Genomic DNA, 25236 nt, shown 5'->3' with positions numbered 1-25236 from the left:
AAGAAGTATACTTTATGAAGAAATAGTATAGTTTGATCCCATGGAAGCATTTAAGTATTTCCCTTAGTCCTTGGTTTGAAAATAATTTGCAAGATTTTTTTTACCTTGTCATACCTTTTTGCAACTACCAAATAGCCTTATATCATCAAAATACACAATGCCAGAGGACCCCTTTAATATAAACAATGAGTGATCAAGTGACTTCTCTAAAGCCCCAAGGACATCATCACACGATTAAATTTCTTGAACCACACTCTGGGATAGCTTGAGACCATAGATAGCATTATGTAATCGTCATACTTTTCTAGTCACTTCCTAAGCAACATACCCAAGAGGTTGCTCCAAATACACTTCTTGAGACAAGTCTTCATAGAAAAATCATTTTCTTATATCAAGAGAGGTCTCAAATAAAAGATAACCTGGCACATTTGAACAAAAGATATTCTGGCAACAAGAGAGGTCTCAAAGACATCTAGACCATAAGTTTGCATGTAACCTTTGGCCACAAGTTTGGCTTTATACCTCTCAATAGAACCATCAACCTTATAATTCACAGTATACACCCACCAACATCCTACTATGGTTGCTTCAGGTGGTAGTTCGCACAAAGTCCATGTTCCCCTATCAATCAAAGCTCCCATCTCAACATCCATGGCCTGTTTCCAACAAGGTGACACCAATGCTTCCTAGACCAAAGAAGGAATAGAATAGATGGACAAGGATAGTGCAAAAGTTTTAAAGGAATCTGACAAGTTATCAAAGACACAAATTTGTAGGATGTTTGGTAATTTTTTAGGTACAATACCTTTGCGAAAAGAAACTGGAAGATTCAAATCACTAACCTCATAAACAACGAACAAGGAAGGCACTGGCATGGGTAGAAGTACTCTTGAAAGGCATTTGTCACTTGTATACTTGCAATGGCTTCGATGATTTTGAAACAATTGTAGGAACTGGCATAACCCTTGGAACATTGTCCATAGGAAGTGGAGCAACAACATCAACATCCATGCGTAGAGTAGCAGACTCGATTAACTGCGAAAAGAAGGGAATGTTTTCAAAAACGATAACATCTACAGAGATACACGTTTTCCTAGTGGATGTACAATAGCATGTGCACCCCTTTTGAGAGCATGAATAACCAAGAAACACACATTTAATAACTCTAGGGAACAATTTATAAATGAAGTAACCATGAACATGACAAATAGACCAAATACAAGTGAGCAAAGAGAAAATAACTCATTGTCCCTCTTCAGAGCATATAGTGGTATTTGTCCACTAAGTACAAAGGATTGTATCCTATTAATCAAGAAACAAGCCGTGAGAACAGCATTTGTTTAGAAACATTAATTTGAAACATCATTGAACAAGCAACCTTAAATAGATGGGTTGTTCTTCCTGCTCAACTACACCATTTTGTTGAGCGATCTACACACATTAAGACTGATGAAGATCACCACTGGCAATGCAAAAAGATACAAACTTATTGTTCATATACTCAAGCCCATTACCAATATCAGGGACACCAAGTGAAGCACCAAACTAAGTTTTTATTTCATTATAAAATTGGAGTAATACATCAAAAACTTCAAATTTCTCTCGAAGGAGATACACACATGTTATCCTACTATAATCATCAATAAAGGAGACCAAAATACAAATAATCAAAAAGACTCAAAACCCGATATGAACGCCATATATTTGAGTGAACATTCTCAACCAAACTACAACTACATTGTGGACGAGAAGGAAAAGACGATATGGTGCTTCCCAATCTAACACAAATCATATCGAAAAGACAAAATAGAAGGTAACTCTGGAAACAATTAATGGAACTCCTCTGGAGATGGATATCCGAGCCTCAACTGCAACTGGAAGGAGGATTTTGTAGTCTAAAGTGTTGATGGTGATTGATTGACAGAACGTTCCAATTAGATGCCTCCACTCTCACGCCCAGGACCACTCGTCTGCATCTAAAGGTTCTCAAAGACAATGACTAGGAAAGAGAGTTACAAAACTATGCAAAGCTTTTGTAAGTTAACTGATAGACAACAAATTGTTAAGGAATAGTCCCATGTGGATTAGTGAGTACAAAGATCTTGAGTTTATTAGTTAGGAAAGAGGTTTCCTAGGTTAGCTAGTCATTGTGGGATGGGTCTTGGACCCAACTTCACATGGTATCAGAGCAGGTACTCACCTCCACCCAAATTATCCACTTGTAGAGCAACAAAAAAGAGGGCGTACACGTGAAAGGGAGTATTAAGGAATAATCCCACATGGATTAATTAGTACAAAGATCTTGAGTTTATTAGTTAGGAAAGAGGTTTCCTAAGTTGGCTAGTCATTGTGAGATATGGGCCTTGGACCCAACTTCACACAAATAAAACAGAATCTAGAAATAAAGATGTAGTCTTAATTGTCCCAACACTACTAACAAAAGAAAGAGAGTCATTTGTTAGTGTAACAATTTTAAAAGGTGATGATTATTGAAGAGAAGAAAACACAATTGGCATACCTAACAAGCACTAGAATCAATGACCCACAAAGAGATTGCATACCTAAACTGGCCATAGTGACTGTAGCAATGGGAATAGTTTGGTTCACAATTGGGGAGGAAGCAGTTAGTTGACCTAGTTGTTGAAGCTCATTAGGGGCACCAAGAAGAATTCCAACTATACTAGCAAACAAGGACTGCCCATTTTCTGTAGCACTCGAGTTAGCCCAAACAAGTTTACCAAAATTTACCCACCCTTTGTCTAAGTAATGGTTGGTACACTCACAATGAGCATACCTCCTATCGCTGCTACTCTTTCCACAACTTTGGCCATAACCAAAACTATCTCTACCTCGACTACGTCCTCCCCTGCCACATCCACCTCTAGCCTCTTAATGTTGCTGCCTCTGTATCTTTATTGTCCTTGCTGCTAGGTAGAATTACTACTATTTCAGCCTAAATAAAGCAATTAAACACTTTGTTAAGAGATGGCACATCAGTTGCTACAAGAATCTTGGCCTGAACCACATCATACTCAGAGCCCAAACTGTCAAGGAACTTAGCCACATAGAACTAACCACACTACTTCCAATAATCTATTTCATTGGTAGTGAATGAGTGATAAATGACAATCTCTTGTAAAATCCCATGCAACTCACCAAAATAATCTATCATAGATCTATCTTCTCTTTTGGAAGCAAACAACTAAGCATAAAGCTGATATATCCTAGATAGATTGCTATATTGAGCATATAATGACTCAATAACAGTCCAAATTTGTTTAGAAGTCCAACTCAAATAATTTGAACCACTCAACTGTTTGGTAGTAATAAAAATCGCATTCTTCCCTTCCTAATGCACTCTATCTTCTACAAAAGAAATAACTTCTACCAAACTAAACATAACTACTACTTAAAATACTCCAAACAATCTGAGAAATTGCAATTTAACTACATGATTCCAACAAAAATCACACAAACTCACCAATTCTCTACGCAAATGATGTGACCCCCACACAAAACTGATAAGTTTAAGGCATCAACTCATCAATGCCACAACTATGCACGATAGAGGTTGTAATAGCATGAAATCACTTCAAATCACACCAACCCATGCAAATAGGAGATAATGCAGTTCCTAGTATTAGTTTGAAAGTCTGCGTAGGCACACAAATAGGAGGCAAGAACTTTAACTCCAATCTAACACAGAAATATGGTACAAAATACGAAAAACAAATCTAACCTTTAACTTCAATCAGCAAATAATTGGAAAAATCCCCTTCCAAGAGTGAATGCAGGCTGAGAAGGGGGTAAGAACTTGACTAGAACTTCGCTTCAAATGGATCTTGTGCTCTAATACCATGAAAAATTGAGTGGAAGAGAAAATTGAAAAGAAAGAGGAAAGAGAGAAGAGGAAGAAGAGAATTTAGACGTGTTCCAGTGTTCATCCCTCATCTCAAAGGTCAAAATTTGACCTCTCTTTATTAAATAGGAAACTTAAGTGAAAATTTAGGACAATAACATAAATGGACTAAAGAAACATTCTTTCTTTCTTTTTTTTTTTTTTTTTTTTTTTTGAAATACTGCTGAGTTGATACTACAGCTAATGTGATGGAGGAACGACAAGGAGTAACTCCCCCCCACCTACCAAACAGGACACGGAGTAACTACCCTCAGACTACCAATCTGTCTGACCCACCTCTTCGAGTGGGACACCGCACAGTATGGGGTGACGGCCCAGCAAGTGTGGAGAAGCAGCAGCGGCAAGAGCGTCAATTGGATGAAGACAAGATGGAAGAAGAAAGTAACTCTGAAGAAGGCACGGAAGCGAAATGGCAAACTGTCATTTCGCGAACTTCACGGCGAAGGATTTTGGTGGAGGACCCTTCAAGATTTGAATTCCGAAATGGAAAAGCCAAACTGACTTTTCGGATAAGGAAAGAGAAAAGCGGTGAAGCAATCAGTATACTTTCACAAGCTAGCAAAAAAAATCCTACATCTCCCTCCCGATTTCCGCAGTGGCCTCTTTCCTGGCAATTTTCAAAAAGATCCAAACTGGCAAAACGGGACGAAGCTCCGGCCAATCACTCTTCACCGGCAAACTGGAATTCTAGCTCCACACCCAATACCACGGTGGCTTCCTAGAATGCGTCATCACTCAAAGACACGGCTCGATGATTATGGGTATGATCTTCCTATCGCAAAATTCTAATTCCGGCCTCGGAGGGAAACTCTTCCACCAAACCCTCCTGCAATTAACCACGCATCAAAAAAATCCCCCCAAAACCGGGCATCTCGCACCCGAATAATCCTAACCTTACAAACCCGTCTGCTCCTCCACCTGATCAACCACACCTCAATTAAAACATCTAGCTACCTCCTACATCTCCCTCCCGATTTCCGCAATAGACTCTTTCTTGGCCATTTTCGAAAAGATCCAAACTGGCAAAACGGGACGAAGCTCCGGCCGATCACTCTTCACCGACAAACTGGAATTCCAGCTCCACACCCAATACCACGGTGGCTTCCTAGAATGTGTCATCACTCAAAGACGCGGCTCGATGATTATGGGTATGATCTTCCTACCGCAAAATTCTAATTCTAGCCTCAAAATGAAACTCTTCCACCAAACCCTCCGACAATTAACCATGCATCAAAAAATCCCCCCAAAACCGGGCATCTCACACCAGAAAAATTCTAACCTTACAACCCCGCCTGCTCCTCCACTTGATCAACCACAACCACACCTCAATCCCCCACCCCCCAAGATTTTACACCATGAAACCCATTATTCTATCACTTGCCAGCCCACGCCGAAATTGAGGGAACTCGCAAAATGTCCCTGGCAGCAGTCATAGAGGTTACGTTGATAATTCATTCAAGTCAACAAATCCAGAAATGGATCCAAGAGAGAAGCACCAGTCTCAAAGCCATCGCCAGAGTTCAAGACGGGCGATGGCTTATTAATTTCAACCCAGAAGATGATCACCGAAAAATACACTCGTTGAAGACAGAGGAAGGATCCCCGATCCTAAACATGGTTGATTGGAGGCCAGAACTCACAGCTCTCCTCTCAGGGCAATGGGTAATCATTAAAGGAATACCGGTTGAAATTCGTTGCAGACATACCTTGGAATGCCTCACAAGCATCTTTGGAGAGCTCATCTGGGCTGAAAACCAACCGGTGAACCTCCACCTGGAGAAAATCTTCCTTCGGCCAAATTCACCAGTAAGTGAAACACATTTTTTTAAGATCTCTTTTGGAAAAACCACAGCATGGGTCACCATGGAATTCGGAGGCCTGGAAGTCCTTCCGACCAAGTTTTTTGACTCGGAAGATCCTCCCCTATGCCAGACTCAGCCTGAGTCGACTCAACAGCAATCGGATCCAACTCGGGGACATATCACGGAGTCAACTCAGATGTGGGTCCCAATATTGGACATGTCAGGTACGGCTGTCCTTCCTCGGTCTCGAAATTCAAATTCAAAAAAAACAAAATCCTTGGAACCCCCACCATTCACGTCTAAATCAACTGACTTCATACACTACTCTTACCAATCCCGCCTCCCCTACTCCCTCCCCTAGTTTCATTTCCCAAAGCCCTTCAACATTGCCACCTCCACCATGTTCACATCAAATCATTCCATTCACCTCAAACTTTGTACCTCTCATAAACACTCCCTGCAGCCCATCGCCCCTGGAAAAAGCCTGTCAAATTGCAACTCTTCCTCGAGCCTCGTCCAGTCCCTCCCTTCCATCATTCGTCTTTTCGACTCACATCCAACTCAAATCCCACTTGGGACTTCGGTCCCCCCAATGACTTCCCAACCACTTTAAATATCTGCTCCCCCTCCATCCTATGCCCCACCCCCCTTCAGATACTCAACCCGCACCCCAACGTGAAGCTGAAAAAAGGACTTCCATAACCCCCTTCACCTACACTTACTCCAGAAACAGGAAGAAAGGGAAAGCTAAAGCCACCTCCCCCAACAAAAATTGCCCTCCCACTGTCTTTCCTACGAAAATCCCTTCTCCATTGTCTGAACCTCCACCAACCTCAACCTCGACCATGTTCCCTCAAGCCAAGCAGAGGGATGAACTACTCCAATTTTTGTTAGAACAAGAACAAGACTTCCCTCGGAAAGTCTTCTCCGAAATGACGGAGCTAGTGACAATTTTCTACTCCTACTACCTTGAAGCTCGTGGGACGGCGAAGAATATCGGCTTGCGTTTCCACAATCACACCCTCACTATGCCGGGCCACTACTCTATCGGCTTGCGTTTCCACGATACACCCTTGGAACCTCATGGGCGCTGGCTGACATCTATGGCCCTACACGAGACCGCGATCGGGCTTCCTTCTGGGATGAAGCTTTCCAACTCATTCAATTATGGGACCTGCCCTGGCTGTTGGCAGGAGACTTCAACGCTATTCTACTTTGCTCAGATAAAAGCCCTCCCGCAATCCGAACCTTGTTCATCATGAGAGCTTTGTTCAATTTCATTAGCAGCCTTGGCCTCTCAAAAATTCCCCTCTCTGGAAAAAAATTCACTTGGACCAATGGTCAGACCCCCTTATTTTATCAAAGTTGGACCGTTTCTTTGCAAACAATGAATGGGGCCAACTCTTTCCTAACATTTCTGGCCAAGTCCTAAACAAAATCGGATCCGATCACTGGCCTATACAAATCAACACTTGCCCATCTACTTGGGGACGATCCCCTTCTGTTTCGAAAATGCATGGATCCTTGTTGAGTCCTTCACTTCTTTACTTCATGGCTGGTGGCTTGAGTAGGAGACTCATCCCAACCCGGGCTGGGCTCTTCCTCTAAAACTCAAAGCGCTTAAAGCAAAGATCCAATTATGGACAAGAAATCACTGTGTTGTTGCTGCTTCTCAGAAAGATTCGGTTCGTCGACGCATATTTGAGCTGGATCTAATCGAAGAACAAAGGTCTATCTCTCCTCCTGATTTGTTAATTAGAAATCAATTAAATTTGGAGTATTTTAATCTGCTTAGTTTAGAATCGGTCCATTGGAAACAACGCGCTAGATTCCGCTGGATGGCCAAGGGAGATGGGAACACAAAGGTTTTTCATTCCATTGCCTCGACCAGGAGGTCTAACCGTATCACTACTTTCTGTCATATAGACCAAGTGATAACGGATAGTTCCTCCATATCTAACCTTTTAGTGAAGAATTTCCCAGACCTATACACGGAAGAGTGTTACAACAGACCAAAGCTTTCGCAGCTCGATTTCTAGCGAATCTCTTCTGAAAACGTTGTAGATCAAGGAAAGCCATTCACTACTGAAGAAATTGATTTGGCTGCCCTCGGCCTTCCAAAAGATAAAGCTCTTGGACCTAACGGCTTTAATGGTGAGTTTTACCATTGTTTCTGGGACTCGATCAAAAGTGATGTGTACGCTTTTATCCACAATTTCCATGAAGTCTGCATAACCCATAGAGGAGTCGGAGCATCTTACATTGGTCTTATCCCAAAAAAGTCCAATACAGAATCACCCCAAGATATTCGACCCATTAGCCTCACCGCTAGTTCTTATAAAATCATTAGTCGTCTTCTAGCAAATCGGCTCAAATCCCTCCTTCCAAAGGTTATTCATCCCAGTCAGAGTGCTTTCATCCGAGATACAAAAATTTTGGACTCTTCCATGACTGCTCATGAGCTTTTAGATTCTTTCAAAAAATCTTTCCAGCTCAGATTCGTCCTAAAAATAGATTTTGAAAAAGCTTTTGACCGGGTAGATTGGAAACTTGTTGATAACCTTTTCGACTGAATGGGTTTGGGACTAGGTGGAAATTTTGGATGAGAAGTTGTATCTCCACCACATCATATTCTGTCCTCGTTAATGGAAAGTTGTGCGGTTTCTTCAAAGCATCAAGGGGGATTAGACAAGGTGATCCTTTGTCCCCTTTTCTTTTTACTCTCATTGGCGAGCACCTTGCTTCTATGATCCGATTTGCTAAACGCTCGAGTTGGCTTAGCCCTATCTCTAAAGACGCAAACCAAGATATCCCGATCTTACAGTATGCTGATGACACTTTATTTTTGGAGAAGGTTCTATGAGACAAATTTCTCACATGAAAGCCCTGCTAAACAGCTTCGAATTGACAACTGGTCAAAAGGTAAGCTAGGCTAAAACTTCTATCATTGGATTTAATATTGATCCCTCTATATTAAACTCAATGGCAAGTTATTTGGGGTGTAAAATTGTGTCACTCCCATATACTTATTTGGGTCTGCCACTGACCCCTACCCTACCAACAAAAAGCGCCTGGTACCCTGTCATTGAACGCCTCGAAGGCCGTCTTGCATCATGGAAAGGAAGATTTTTGTCCAAAGCTGGTAAGTTGGTTCTTATTAAATCTTGTTTACATGGCATACCCTCCTATTTTTTGTCATTGTATCACTGTCCGGCCTCTGTTCGAAATAGAATAGAACTCCTTAAAAGGAGATTTTTATGGGATGGGCCAAATGGGGAAAGAAAATAGTCTTGTAAAATGGGATGATGTTTGAAAACCCATTATGATGGGTGGTCTCGGGATCCGGGATATTGCAACTACCAACTCTGCCTTACTATTGAAGTGGATCTGAAAATTAAATGTGCAACCTACTCTGTTATGGCGGAAAATTGTCGAAGCCAAATCTGGGAAAGTTATTGGTTGGTGGCTTGATGGTGGGAGATACTACAAATTATCCCCTGTATGGAAGAAGATTGCCCAACTCCTGCCTGTCTTTAAATCCGCGATCAAATGCCACATTGGTTCTGGTCGTCAAACTAAATTCTGAATAGATTGGTGGGTTGACTCAAGTAGTTTCAAAGATAGTCATGGACATATTTATCGCCTGTCAAGAGTTTAGGATGCAACCGTTTCTGTGCAACAGCTGACCTCTGGTGAGTGGAACTTAGATCTCAGACGAGCCTTAACAGATGATGAAGCTTTGGAAGTTGCAGACCTTGTCACAAATCTCCCTACAGTAAGAATCAAAAACTCATCAGACACTCTAATTTGGACGCCATGCAGGCAAGGTAGGTTCTCTACTGCTTTTGCCTACCACTTCATGATCTCTCCCCAAGCAAATCAATCAGTCCATCCAGCTGTGTTTGCATGGTCTCCACACATTCCACCTCATGCAAAGTTTTTCATATGGACCGCTTGCCGGAAAAAAATCTTAACCTCCAACGCATTAATTCAGTGCGGAAATAGTGTCTCGGACCCCTCCCCTAAAACTGCCTATCATACCCTTTTGCATTGTGAATATGCCCACCTGGTCTGGACCGAACTAATGAACAAAATTGGGTTGCAATATTGCCCTTCTCAATCCTTAAACTCCACAATATTCACTACTACAAGTGCACGTCTTCCCAAACTTGAAAAAATATTAATTTCTAGCTGTGTTGGGCACATGGTTTGGAATTTATGGAAAGAGAGGAACAACAGAAAATTTAATCAAAAATCTCTTCCCTGGAAAATTTTATGTAATAGAATCATTGGGCAAGTGTCCTCTTGGGTACTCTTACAGAAGGAATTTTGTAACTTACAAGGATCAAATTTGCGCGAAAACTGGCGACTTATTGCGGAAATGTCTATTCCGTCACGACCTCCTATTATGAGAACCTGGGCTCAACCACCAATGGGGCACTTCAAATTAAACTTTGACGGAAGTGCGTTTGGATGCCCCAGGCCTGCTGGATTTGGAAGAGTGATTCATGATGAAAGTGGGAACCTTCTTTTATCATATGCGGGTCCGATTGGTATATCAGATTCAACGAGTGTCGAGTTACACGGGCTGTATAATGGGTTAAAACTCTTCAAGCAAAAGACGGAGGGCATTCTTTGCGTTGAAGGCGATTCAAAAGTAGTTATCAATTGGTGTGTACGAAGCCTTCAAAACCTCCTTGGCGGCATTGGGAGTTATATGAGGATATATGTATTTTAATTTCCCAAATACACTGTAAGTGGAATTACATTCCTAGATCTGCTAATTATTTAGCAGATATTCAAGCTAAAAGGGGCGTTTCCCTCCAACAGCTTGTTGTGGAGGAAGGCCACCTTAGCTAGGTATTGTATTGTCTCCTCTTTGCAATATATTTTCACACCCTTCTTTCAAAAAAAAATAACATAAATGCCCCTCTATATACAATTACTTATATCTGCTAATGTACACAGCATATAAACCTGAAAATTGAACCTAATATACATAAAAAATAGACAAATACTCTCCTAACGCTGAGGGAAAACCAAGTATGTAAAATATCCAAAATACCCTTGACACTTGCAACTTTAACACTAGTTACATTCTGATAATGCCAAAAAATTTGTAGAGTGCTCAATTTCAAACATGTTGGGTTTCTCATGGTATTATGCACCAAACATCTTGTGTTTGGGCTCCACAATAGAATGAACTAGCCGAAAGACTAAATTGGCATCCACTTGATGTTGCTCGCTCTCTATTATTGCAAATGAAAGTAACTGTTATATTGGAGATAAGTTATTCTTACAACTTGTTACTTGACAATGAAATACCTTCAAGTGTTCTTGGGAGAGATATTCCTATGAAAATTATGTCCTGATAAACCTCTTTTTACTATTGTTCCAATAGTGTTCAGTTGTGCTTGCTTTGTTCATGCTCTTAAGTATGAACTGGATAAACTGTCCCCTCGTGCTACTAAGTGTACCTTTATCCTAGCAACATCATTACTTTCCACCAATATGAATATCAGGGTAGTAACATCTTTTTCTTCATAAATATAATGTAAAAGAAAATAATAATAGTTAAAATTTCAAGCAACTTCATGTATTAAAAAGAGTATTATGACAACATTTGTTCTTCTCGTACAACAAGAAGTTGTAAACGATTGTTTGTGAGCTTACCGATTGTATCAAGACTTGGTGACACAGGAATAACCCCAGCATTACTGATAGCACCATGGGAAGGCCTAAAGCCAAGGACACCACAACATGCAGCAGGGACTCTCACACCACCAATAGAATCAATACCTGAGGGGTATATCAGTTAGCGGAAAACAATAGAAACAAATATATCAATACAGAAACACATAGAGAGAGAGAGAGAGAGAGAGAGAGAGAAAATAAAAAAAATGAAGATAAAAAAATGAAAGAGAACTAAAGGCTGCAAGTACTTGAAGTACTCATTTGATACCTTCAAAATGGGGAGAAAAAAAGAAATTTATAAAAAGCTCTCTTGCAGCATCTTGCTGTGGGAGAACCCCTTACTGCTTGAGGCTTCAGATTAGAACATGTTATAACGTTACTTATTTTTTGAAAAGTAGATTTTGCTATACATTTTAATTTATTTTAATTTTGATTTCTGGACAGTACTGCATAGTATCAGACGGATCTTTGCAATCCTGTTTTTTATTCTTTTCTTCTTTCATGTTTATGCTTATGTGTTGACGTATTTTTTGTCTCCCCTTTCTTCTTTGAACAAAACTATCATCATTTTAAAAACAAAAAATAGAAAAGATACACTGAAAAGTTCTCACAAATGTAAAATTCTACCCTAGCGCAACAATATGGAATATTAGGCATGTTAGGAACTAAAGATATTTATGTTTTTTTACATTATGTCTACGATTTTATTTTTATTTTTTTGTAGTGGTAGTTCATTAAAAAAAAAGGGCCCAAACCATGAGGGGAAGAGAGTCCCTTAATACAAAACCAGAACTGGAAACTACAACTTTATCTAATATATCAGCAATAGAATTTTCTGATCTTATAACATCCACCCAACTAATAACCAAATCTTTACAAAGATGAATAATCTCCCCAAATAATATCAAAGACGCCAGAATGGTAAAGAGCAGTCATTGCACCACGAGATAACAGTGAAAGAACTACCTTCAACAATCAAAGAGCTATTAGAATGCTAAATATAAATCAGAACTCCCTTCAGAAATTCACGAATGTCAGCCTTCATAGCATCTCCCAGGCCAATAGATTCCAAGAAAGCAAACTTAATAGCATCATCATGATAACAAATACCTACCATACCAGGGTTCCTAAATGCGCTGCCATCAAAAGTAAGCTCAAGGGATCCTGCTAAAAGAGAATCTAAGCAAACCATTGATACTGGAGAAGAAGCATGAAAATTTACCTAATTTCCTCATAACACAGCACTTGGGTAACAAGGAAAAAGCCAAGTCTAGGATTTTTTTGTTTTTTTTTTTTAGATGATGCTGAATTTTTAAGACAAAAGCTCAAACGAGCAGATTACAAAGGGGGAAAGTCTTCCCAAACAATGAGAGATTGTTGGGAGGTACCGAATTGTACCAATTTATCAGCCAAAGAATTAGATCAAGGAATGAGATTCCAATTACAATGAATAGATGACACAATGTCGGCAATACAATCGATGATAGGCCAGTGGCGCCAAGAAAGGGAGCTATCTTTAGAACACCAACTGATGACAATCTTTGAGTCTCCTTCAATAAGCAGTTTGCCATGGAGACGGTCCTTGAAAATTTGGAGGCTGAATAAAAGAGCATTCACTTCATTTGAATCAGCAATGCCCACCTGCCCAGCATAAGATAGAAGGACCGCATAGAGTGGTCAGCCATCCAAGAATTGTTGAATCTGAAGGGTGGGGGGTGCAATTGCCGAAGTGGGCATCCACCATAATCGGCCAGTGATCATAAATGACTCGATTGAGAACTTTGCCTATGACATTGACGTATAGTTGGAGCCAGAGGCATTGTTGGCTAAGAAGCAGTCAAGCTTGGAGAGGACAGGGGGTTGTCTATCGTTTGACTAACTGAAGGTCTTCCCAGATAGGGTAATCTCGTCTAGGTCCCAACAGCCAATAAAGTCTGCAAATAGCCTCATGGAGGTTGTGATTCTCCAAGAGGGTGGGGACTTCTCATGGCAAAAGCAGGTGACGTTGAAGTCGCCCGCAAGCATCAGAGGAAAATGCCACATCAGACAAGTCCTCAAGAGGTCATCCTAAAAGATATGTCGCTCATAGTGTCTGGTAGGGCCATAAACACCCACTAGGCACCAAATGTTCCTTGAACCTTTCTCTCAGCTTGATTCCAAGGGAGTAGGTGCCACATCAACGATCGAACACCTCAATGTTACTGGTGCCCACTAGTGGATGCCACCAGCTGATCCCACCGCATCCACTAAAACCCATTCGGGCTTCTTAAGCAGCCACAACTCGCGGATATAGCCAAGGGGTAGAGAAGCCGCCTTGGTTTCTTGAAGTACAACTACATTTGCCTTGGTAGAGGCAAGGAGGTCTCGAATGGAAGCGCGGCGACGCAAGGACCCAATTCCACGAACATTCCAGGAGAGAATAATCATTGATCATTTTTCTTCTTCTTAGACTTCTCAGACGGGTGGTTCTCCGTGAAGACAGTGCCCATCACCTTGGCAAGTTCCATTATCTGGGCCCAGGTTTCTATATTTATGTTGTTCTGACTGGAGAGCAGTCACAAAATTTTGAGATCTTTCACTTGACTCTGGAAAGATGAAGCCCCCCGTCTTTGGATCGCAGGGGTATCAAGTAGCAGCATTGGGTCCTCCCTAGAGAAGATGTCTAAGTTGACCTCTATTTTGGCGGTGGTAAGTGGCAAGGGGAGGAGGAGAAAGATTTTGTGTGCACCACAGGGAGCACGCTCACTAGTTCCTGACTCTATGTCAGAGAGGTCATTTTCGGGGTGGGGATTTCTCAGAGGTAAGGGGGAGAGTCCATAACACCGGGGGGGTGGGGTTGAGTGGTGTGGCAAATAAGTGGGAAGGAGAGTCAGGGGGGTCAACGAGAATAGCTCCAATGCTAGCTTCAAAGCTGCCTGGGGATGATCGAATCTACTGGGGGGGGCAGAGTCCGTAGGTGCTACTCCCAAAGCATTGATTGGCTGAGGGTTTTCTCGAGGCTCGACTGTGGTTTAAGAGATCACATTTCTGAATCATCCACAACTGCAATGCTTATGCGGATCCAAAACCATGCATTGTCCACCATAATGCATATGAAGTAATGTGCTTCACAAGGACGAAAAGGGTTGATGAGAATCCAGGCCTCATCAACACGGTGTCAACGCTCAGTGATCCAAAGCAATGATGGAGCCAAACTCTGAGATGACTCTTGAGAATGCCATGTTCTGCCAGAGCTCAGCAGGAAGGCCGGTGATAGTAGCCCATTGGTCGTACTAGCTGGAATCTCTCTCAGTTCTACACGACGCTGCTTCGTCACATCTTCGGCCAGCGTCGAAGGTGGTTGCGATAGTCCTGCCTAAGTGATGGTGCCGGGGGGGGGGACGGGACGCTCTCTCGCATGTTCTCTCCTGCACACAATAAGCATGTTTTGGCACTCCAAAGTACCCTCATCACCAGGTAAACTTCCATTGTAGACAACTCCAATTATTTTAGGCAATTCCATCATTTGCTGCCAAGTGTCATCATCGCACTTGTGTCTTTCAAACTGAAGTTCAGCAATAGTCTGAAAGAGTGATTTTGCTTTTGAGTGGACTGAAAGAGCGCTCTCTCGGCAGGTGGAAGATTAACCTTCCGGTTGCTGGATCAGTGAGGTATTGGAGTGGATTGTTGGGTTCGCCTTGCAACAGCCTCCTTGGCTGCCCCCTTCAACGTCTTTGATAGGTTACTAACAGAGGGGACAATATTTCTGGAACTTCTGGATGGGGATCAGAGATTTGGTCTTGACGGTTTGTGAGGTAGCTGACTCAATGTCGGAGGGGTACACGAGATTGTAGATGGGAAGCGGAAATGAGGGTGGGAGGTGTTCATTTCAGGAATGCAGGCATGAGAGGTGGCCTCTATATTGTTTGGGTTATTAATATGTGAAGAAGGGGGCACTAACAGAGAAGGGGATCGTAAGTTATCTTGAAGAGGGGGATGCGAGGTGTTAAGGGATGACTCAATTGTGAGTGGTCCAGGGTCCAGTTGGTTGCCAGCATCATGACAAATTTGGGGACAGTTTGTCATTGTGGTGGGTGGCAGTTACAAAGTTGGTGGGGGTGATTGAGAGAGATCAAAGAGTTGCAATTGGTATTGGGTTGGCAGACAAAATAAGTGTTTGTTGACAGGGCTATTTGCGTCCTTGGAATGGGATTAAAAGAAGTCAAAAGTTTCACACAGTTGTGGGGTGCAAAGGGAGTCACGGGTTGTGCAAGCTGGCCTGGACAGCGCTGTCAGACGGGCCTGAATGTTATCAGCTTGGTCGGGTTGGCCTGTGGGAGTAGGTGAAAGGCTCAAAAAACTGAATTTTGAATTTAAATTGTGTCAGAAAGCGAGAAGGGATGTTGATGAACCAAAGGTCTCCTTGCCAGCAATGGGTGGTGAGTTGAGTTGTGGGTGGGGTATGACTCGGTTGTGGCACATTGAGTCACAACACCGACATTAATTTCCAGAAGGTTGGCAGCTCCCGTCCGAGCACCAGAGATTGTGTACAGTTAGGAAAGGTGGGCCTGGCAATGAGAAACTTCGCAGGCAATCAAGGAAGAGGCTCCATCCAAACTGAGATGTGGTGTCTTGGGGAATGTACAGGCGAGACAGAATAACGTCCTCTTGGCACTAAATGATCTTATGTTCCCGCTTGCAATTGTACTCAAACACAGAGAAGTAGAAGACTAAATTTCCAAACCAGAATTCCTTCGAGCAATTTTGAGAGTACTTACCAGAGGAGACCCGCTCAAACTACATGATGAAAGAGGAGCACGCCACACTAGGGATGGAGATGAAGGAACGCTTATCTCCATTCTTACAATAACACTAATTGCAGTTCCAAATCCCCTTTCAAATTCAATTATAGTAAGAGTAGCACTTCTATAAGAGCAATGAAATCCATTTCGCCTCTTAAATAGATTTGCTTTCCTTTGAACAATCTTCCAACCGCTGTCGTAGTTTTCATCTTCCTCGGTCCTCAGAACGCCACACTAGATGTGAGGATGGGGGGTCCTCGCCTCCTCAACTATACCTCAAATGATACCCGCCGAACAAAGTCGCCCAGAAGCCACAAACTTGCAAATCGCGGCAACCATCGCATTGCCCTTGCTGCTCTGACAAATGCTTGCATCATTTCCTTTCTTGCATCTCGCATTCCTCGCCTTCACATGTTCCTTCTCTCCCACTCACTCATCTCCAACTCGATTTGTGTTTACTTTCCAAGTAATAAATAATAAATGAAAAGTCAGGTCAATGGATAAAATTGACACCCTTAGCATTCTACAAATTTTCCATTGAAAAATTACAAGTTTTTATTGATTCCTTCAAAACTTTTGTCACATCTAAGATCCGGTATAGCAAAGCCATCACGTTCAAATCAAGAACGAACATCCCATAAGTCATACCGATCTTTTGTTGGCCCATTTAACGATAGAAAAGTTTCCTTGTCCAAACTTTGGTGAACCTGATTGAGCACAATGACCAACATCTAACTCAAAGAGTGTAGTAATCTTGTGTAGGCAAGAGTTGAGTTGGTTCAATGAAGATCGTATAGAATTGATTTCTTCATTGCTGCTACTGCAATTGAGTCAACTTGGGAAGTGTGTTGAGGGAACTCGGGTCTTCAAACTCTTCTTGCTGCCTTGCATGGAATCAACTTGATGAGATCTCAAGGGGACCCAATGTTGGCTCTTCTTTCAACATCTCACTCAAAGATTTTGTTCTCAAATGTTGCTACACCACTAAAGATCTTACCTTCGCATCGAGATCAAAAGTATCGGGGTGTCCAGAGGTCAATGTTCTCCAATGTTAGGTCTCGTCTTCAATCTACTTCTTTCTTCTTGCAAGTGCAGAAAGCACAAATTCTTGCCTTTTCATGTTCGCTTACACCTTACTGTGAAGAAATACTTGAAAATATAGCGAAGAAATGAATATTTATTGTTGAATAGACATGTACCTCTAAAACACCACCTTCTACTTCAAGTGAATCCTAGTGTCCATCCAAAGATCTTCTTTGTTGGTTTTCTATGGTTTTCCCTACAGAGATCCATTGGCAAATAAAAAATCTACCTTTCACGTCCTGACTAAAGTACAAAGTTCCAAAGAACCAAAGATCTCTTATGGAACTCAAACACATCAGTCTTCAAAGGATGCAAGAAAGAATCTTGAACGCATTAGTCACCTTTCATATTCCAGCACTTGCCAAGGCAGCTATTTTATAGATGAAGGGAAACCTTCTCTGACTTGCCAGAGTAACCTCAAACGCACTCGTAGAGGAGAAGAACATACATATGGAAAGAAGGGAAGAACTCCTTTGGCAACAAAACTTTTTTCTTTGGTAGAATTCAGCAATGAAGCTTCTTGTTGTAACAAACATTTGCTCATTCAAACTTTGATATTCTAGGAAGACATCAAATCGTAAAAGGAGTTTAGTGCACTTTATAGATACATATTGCAATATAAAGTTTGATAAGCCCTTCCAAAGATGCAACTTTCCTCCTCTCCTTAAAGGTCCAATCCCGCCTTCACATTCTAGTAGAAAACTGGACATAATGATGAGAAGAGATATCCACAATGTTTAGGATTACCTCTTATCGTCTAATGCCTTATTTGGTTGACATCGGGGATTTACACTACCTTGCCTCAATTGAAAGCTAGGAACATTTTCCTAAATGGAAACTTGTAGGAAGAAGTTTATATGAACAAATACCCCAATTTGTGATTGAAGAGGTGCTTAAGTTGAAGAAATCAATCTATAGACGAAAACAATCCTCCCAAGCATAGTTTAATAAATTCAGTCCATTCGGGGGTGGAATTGGATTTAAAAGTGTGTAGTAGATCATTCAGTATTTGTGAAAAGACAAATAATGGTCAACTTCTCATGGTTTCCTATGTGGATAATACGATTTGTACAAGATGCGATAAGGATGAGACAAGAAATATGACAGCCTAGATTGCATAACCTTTTTCAAAGCATTGCAGTGAAGCAGTCTCAATTTAAGATAATTTTGTCCCAACGAAAGTATGTTCTGGATGTGTTATATAGGGCTATCAACCGGCTAGATTCAGTCCAAATATTGAAATTCTGAATCTGATTCATTGGCAGATATCTGGATTTTTATTTTTTTTTGAAATGGAGATATCTGGATATTTGAAATCCAAATACCGAGGAACTATCTGAAGTCGGAATTCCAAATTTGTCTTCGTCGGATAAAATTCAGATTTGGTTACTATCTGAAATCTGAATTGGAATCCAAAAAATAAAAAAATAAAACAGTATACCAAAATAAACACACCAAATATTTGCCTTCACACAAGCCTTTGTTTCTAGGTTGGATGATAAAGTATAAACCTACTACAGGGCACCAAAAAATCATGAAAACCATAAATTGAATAGATGAAACAACCAATCAAATGAACAAAGAAAAAAAAATCTGTGCTAAGACACTCAAAAGTACACGCAACATAAAATGCATAGAACCCTAAATCCCAGGATTCAACATCTCCATATAATCAAAAAAAAAAATCTTCCCAGAACAACAAAATGCGACAAGATCCTTGTATGACCAAGAAACGATTTCTATACTCAAATTTGAGGTCATGCTACATTGCAGCATATGCTATTATTGAACAGAAAATGCTACAAGTAGAAGAGAACAAATTGAGCATAAATCCAAAATCAAAATTTAGATCAAAGTAGAAAAAATGAAAGCAGAAGACAAGAATTGAAAGGAAGTAGGGGAAAAGAATACTTGCTACAGGAGAAAAAAAGCTTGCTGCTGGACAGGTTGCTCCTAAACAAAGACTAAGGAGATGAAGAGAGAGGAAAGGTTTTGTTTGATGAAAGCCCTAAAACAGAGGGAAGTTGCAAAGGTGAGATTTGGAAACAGCTAGCAGAAAATAAATTAAACTTGGTGGAAAGTGCTTAAGGAAGGAAACAGCTGACAGAAAATAAATTAAACTTGGTAGAAAGCGCTAAAGGAGGGAAACAGCTGGCACACATCTTAGTTTCTTAGATGCTTGAAATTTGAATGAGATACAGGATCTGGATCTATTGATTACGGTTCTGCCTGATCCTATTTTGGGATAGAAACTAAAACTTTGGACTTAGATATAGGTTGGATGCAGATAATATCCAGATCTGTTTATAACCCTATTGTTAAGAGAGAGGAACATTATGACATCCTCTAGTTGCTACACCTATAGATCCTAGTCAAGTTAGCTACAACACTGAATAGAGATGAACTGTTAGAGGAATGTACCCAGGTTAAAAGACTGGTGGAACATTGATCTACCTCATTGCGACCAATATTTCCTTCTCAGCCAGTGTTATTATTAGATATACGCATACTCCTCAAGTTTTTCATTGGCGGGCATTGGAGATGATATTTGGGGTATATGAAAGGTCTCCAGGACCGAGGCTATTATATAAGTCACATCAACATTCTTACACAATGTTTTGTTAATGCTGATTGAGTAAAATCTCAAGATGATCAAATACATACTTCTAGGTAATATATCTTGGTAGGAGGAGATCCAGTTATCTAAAGCAACAAGAAACAAAGCGTTGTGCAAGAAGCTGAATATAGAACTATTACTCATGTCATATGTGAAATGGTGTAGTTGAAATCATTAATAGAAGAAATGCACTTGAAGGTTGAAAAACCTATGGCACCACACTGTGATAATCGAGCAGTCATCTACATATAGCAAACAACCTAGTATTTCATGAGTAGACGAAAACCATTGAGACAGATTGCCACTCCCTATAAGGACAAGGGGAAAGATGGTTTTATCTCTCCTGAGTATGCTTCTTCCAAAAACCAGATTACAAATATTTTTTCTACGGTATTGGCTCCGGCCAAGTTGACAACAGGTGTAGAAAGTTGTGCATCTACAATCAATATGTGCCAACTTGAGGGAGAGACTTAGAGAATAAGGATTTGATGTTATAGTTTGTTATGAAGTCTCTGTTTATTATTTCTTGTAACTTTTGTTCAGTAAGGTAAGTATTTGTACCTTTCTTCTAGTAATACATTCACACCTTTTTTCAAAAAAAAACTTTTGTTTAGTACAGACTATAATGCCCACAATTTTTAAGTTGTTAAGTGAAGAATAATACTGTCATTATGCAACCAGACTTGATAAAAGGATAGAGAATCTAGCAAACAGTAATTGTTGCTGTTTGCCTTTGGGGCTTTAATAAAATTGCAGCCTTTTCACAAACAAAAATAACCCTTCTTTCTCTCTCTTGTGTTCAGCTCTCTTGTGACTTCTATCTTTCACTCACCTTGCCCACTCTCACTTCTCTCTCTTTTATAACCTCTAGAAGACCAACTTTCCTCTTCTTTGTTTTCTTTTTTACAAGAACATTATAGAATACGGAAATCTAAAGCTTCGACATCCTATTTTTACCAAACCTTCATTGGCATGAACAAAATACTTGTTACAGGTTTCCAACTGAATCATTAATGAACGTGTCCAAACCTTCTCAATCAACATTCTTATATTCTTTTAACATGTTGACAACAATTAACTTCTCATATACATCAATTTCTCACTCACTTTTTTCCCTAGTTTTTGGTAATTCAAATTGAAGAAGATAAAGAAAGAAGGAAAGCAGAATAAACCTAGAAAGAAATTTACCCTCCCTCAACATGATAATGAAATTTTTAAAAGCAAACATGGTTTTGTATGTATGTCTTGTTGCAGCACTGCATATGTTAACCAAAGTCAAATGACTTGATTTTTAAATAGTTACATGAGATTTGAGACACAAACTGTAAGACTTTGCATTTAGGACATCTGCATCCGCTGTTTTCTTTATTGACAGGGGAGGGATCCTTGCTCCCTGCACCCCTGTCAGCATCGGAAAAAGGGGAAGAGGGGGCTTGGGCTCCCCTCTCTTCAGCATAAAGGTCGAAGCAAACTTCCTTCCGTGACCTTTTTTATACTAAAAAATAAGTTTAATTAAATTAATAAAAATTGTATGCAGAATATTACCTAAGGAAAAGTCAACTAATCCCACAGCAACTGCAACAGCAGATCCACTTGAAGATCCACCACCTATTCTTGCCGGAGCCACTGGATTAGTAGGTGCCTCATAATGTTTGTGCCCTCCAAAGATACTGGACAAAAAGCAAATTACAAAGAGGAAAAAAAAAAACACAGAATTTTATATTTTTTGGAATGGTATATCACCAGAACTATCCAAGGATAAGTGCCTTTAATTGATGTGGATGCATAAATAAAATCAGTACAACACTCAAGCAACAAAGAAGTATAGAAAATGTCAAAATCAATGCTTCTGCTGACCTATATCCCATTTCACTTATAATGGTTTTTCCGACACAAGTGGCCCCCCCTTCTACTACAGTAGAAACAGCCAGAGATGTTTGATAGGCAGGTTCATGTGTTCTTGACCAGTCTGGATTGCCAAATCCAGTTACCCATCCTTTGATATCAAATCTGGTGATCAGAAAAACAAGTTATTACAACCATTTGGTGAAGGAACTACCGCAAATCTATATTCTTAATCCAGTAACATTAATGCAAGGTTTCATCCACCCAAATAAAACTCAAACATTTATTTGACCAGAACAACTCCAAATATTCAAAAAGAGAGTAATTGTCAAACCACATAACAAAAAATAGTTAAAACATTTTTAATCAGTAACCATATATTTATTGCTTTGAACACCATGCTGGCACTCCAACTCAAATTAGAGGACAGATCTGCCAGAAAAAAGTTCACAGACCCAAGCTCCATAACAACTGGAATGGTATATTAAAATGTTACATTCTGAAAAAAAAGCCAGTAGAGAAGCTGCTTCTAAATGCATGCAGAATCCTTTTGATAATATTTTATGCCAAGTTTTCCGGGAATAGTAGTTTGTAAACCACAAATCTTATATAGATGACACACAGAAAAATTTCCATTGTCAAGCTTTTCATGGACATTGCATAAGAATTTACCCATACAAGCCATTTATCTTGATGACTTCTGGAAAAATGTCCATTGATGTTACTCCTAGTAGAGTTCCATCATGAAGATGACAGTATAAGTACTCAGAATTAAGAGTGAAATTGAGTATAAGGCATCCAGTTTGTCATCATTTTCCGTTCCACTGACATTTGGTTTGCAGACTTAACTAATGTAAATTTTAACCAGATATAAAAAAAAAAAAAAAAAAAGTACCTGTGTATCTGAGTTCAAAGAAAAGAGATAAACCTTTTTGCTCAAATAATATCCGAATTCAAACTGGGAGAAGATTAAACCCATTACAAGAACCTCCTTAAACTTGGAAACTCATGTTCCTCAAATGAGAGTAGAAAAATGAATTTATCATCTTAAAATAATCAAGTCTCTTTCTGCTTCTCAACTAGAGAATAAGAAAAATGAAAGAAAACTTGGGAAAGTCTACCACTAGCGTACTCGTCTATTATTGCTTTGCAAAAGCAGTGAAGCACAAAAGCTGCAAAACTTACGTTCCAGAGGATTAAAATTCTTCACAACTTTGATTAAGTACCCGATACTCACCCAATACAACGCAAAGAGACACTAAGGTCCCTGAACCTCATTCTGGAACTAAACTAACCAGGTGAAAAGTCATACTACAGGGTGAAAAAACACAAACATCAAACTAGCGACCGGGCAGACAAGCCCCATTGACAAAAATACGAAAAATTCAGATACTTATCCGGATTTCGGATAGCAGGCTGAAACTAGGAAGACTAATGGTCATATTAATTCATCTTCACCATTTTTTGTACACAGAAGAGAGGCTTCCAAAGGGACTCACACGTCGGCAACGGCAAAGGAGAGACCGGTCAAAGGATGAGGGGCTTTAGGGGGAGCAGGCTGAGGAGGAGGCAGCAGCTGAAGTCTCTCGACAAAAGCACCGAAATCTTCTCTGACGGCTTTCTTCAGCTTGCGGGTCACGAGGATGATGCCCGCAATGCCTAAACCCAGTAAAACCCATAAGTTTGTAGAGGTAGCAGACATGGCTTTCTGCGTCATCTTCTTTCAGCGAGCCTGAAAGAAGAATTCGAAAATAAAATAAACGATACCAACGGGTAGGCTTTCCTGACGAAGGTGAGAAGATAAGACAGTGAGCAAGAACAGAGCTGAAGAAACTCTGGCTGGCTCCTCGAGGATGAAACCTAAAGAGGGTGAGTTGGTTCCTTTCTGAGATTTTTATACGTATGGTTCTTCAATCGCCCCTGCTGTCTAGGGAAACCATTTAAGAGTCTTAGACGGGCAAAACGACTGCACACAAATGAATCATTTATTTCGATTGGCTCACCTAGTGGGCGACTGCATGCCGTGCCTAGGGGTGGCATCAAACCGAGCCCGTGCACGAGTGGCTCGAGTTTGGCTTGATTTTGGCTCGGTTCAATTTGATATACCTGGATCTTGAATTAACGAACCAAGTTCGACCGAACCAAGGTTCAGTTCAAGCGTTTGCGAGCCAGCTCGTTAACTTAACGAGTGGCCCAGGATTTGGGGAATTCGATGGAGTCAGGACTCGGGATAAGAGTGTCACGGGAGCAAGGTTTCGTCCTCTTCCATTTTGTCTGTGGCACTGGCAGCACGATTTTCTCACGGGAATCGGGGATTAGAGATCAAAAACGTTGTTCGTCAGGTGGCGATTCATCGAAAAAGGGGGGTTTTGGTCTTCATATCCCTCATTCTCCCACTCCTTCGATTCCTCACTCTCTGTCTCAGTCGTATGTGATTTCTTCATCTCTTATCTTCTTCCTCTTCAATTTCTTTATCCGAAGTTCTTCCTCACCGACGAAAGTGATGGTCCGATGGAAAGAGGTAAGATGTTTTATCTTAATCTTCTGGTTTTTTTTCGCCGTCGACCTAACCCTTGATTTTTTGTTTCATTTTTATCTTCTATATTCCATTATTTATCTTCGATCGGACCAATGCCTCTTGTTGATTCTGTTTTAGGAGCTTCTTCCTACTTATTTCTCAAAGGTAATGACTCTCACCTCTCAACCTATTGATTTTTATGTTTTTAGCTACCATTCTGTTGTGCTCTCCGTTTTAAGTGTTTTGTATTAATGCTTTAACTCACCAGCTCTCTCTCGCTCCTAAGATTCGGCACTGTGCATGTTTCATTTGACAATTTCCCAGCAAATTAAAAGCTTCGGAGAGCTCTTTATCGAAATGTATTCTTTGAAGCTAAGATCCATCAAGACTTCGGTAAGAAACTTTCTCTTCTGTTCGAATTTTCCTTTTATTCCTATACTTCGAACTCTACCTTCTTTGAAATTTTTTAAAGTCAATATCAAACCCACGATCTTTCTAGTTTCTACAATAACCCCTTGAAATCCTATTACTCTTTCTGAGAAGAGAAAACTAAGAGAAAAGTGAGATTGAGAAGAAAGAAGAGGGAAAGGAAAAGTGTGTGCGTGTGAAAGAGAGAGAGAGAGATTAGAAAGGTGGATCGAGCATAATGAGATCTCTTTCCGTAATTTACTATTAAAAGGTAGTAACTACAATGAACTAAAATACCCAGACTTACTAACTTAAAGGTAAAAAAATCATTGAAAAACAAATCATCCAAAAATAACAGAATAATGACTACCTGATATGATTTTTTTAGAGATATAAGAATGTTAAAGGTTAGGGGTATTTGGGTAATTTTATTTTAGGATATTGTGTTATGAAGTTATAGTTAATGTAGAAACCTCCCTAAGGAGGTACATGCAAGTTCCTACTTCAGCAGTTTTGATAATTTTGCTTTGTCTTTTCCTATCAATGTCATTAAAGTGTTTCCCCTAAAA

General features: G+C 40.3%; 1 protein-coding gene across 1 annotated transcript in view; it reads right to left on the bottom strand.

Annotated features, from left to right (window-relative positions):
• LOC137956241 (outer envelope protein 64, chloroplastic) overlaps positions 1-23669 on the bottom strand; it is a 45919-nt gene extending 22250 nt beyond the window's left edge. The window contains exons 1-4 of the mRNA XM_068803636.1: positions 23241-23669; positions 21754-21906; positions 21442-21566; positions 11395-11520 (exon numbers count right to left, since the gene is read on the bottom strand). Of these exons, the coding sequence (XP_068659737.1) occupies positions 11395-11520; positions 21442-21566; positions 21754-21906; positions 23241-23458 (622 nt within the window). The 5' untranslated portion in view covers positions 23459-23669. The remainder of the gene's footprint in view (positions 1-11394; positions 11521-21441; positions 21567-21753; positions 21907-23240) is intronic.
• Positions 23670-25236: the final 1567 nt, after the last annotated feature.

This window comes from Aristolochia californica, unplaced genomic scaffold (genome assembly GCF_029961685.1).
Source record: "Aristolochia californica isolate CCGP_79_NKW_82.1479 unplaced genomic scaffold, dmAriCali1.0.hap1 SCAF_2, whole genome shotgun sequence".
Lineage (NCBI taxonomy): Eukaryota > Viridiplantae > Streptophyta > Magnoliopsida > Piperales > Aristolochiaceae > Aristolochia > Aristolochia californica.
This window is presented reverse-complemented; position numbering and strand designations above follow the sequence as displayed.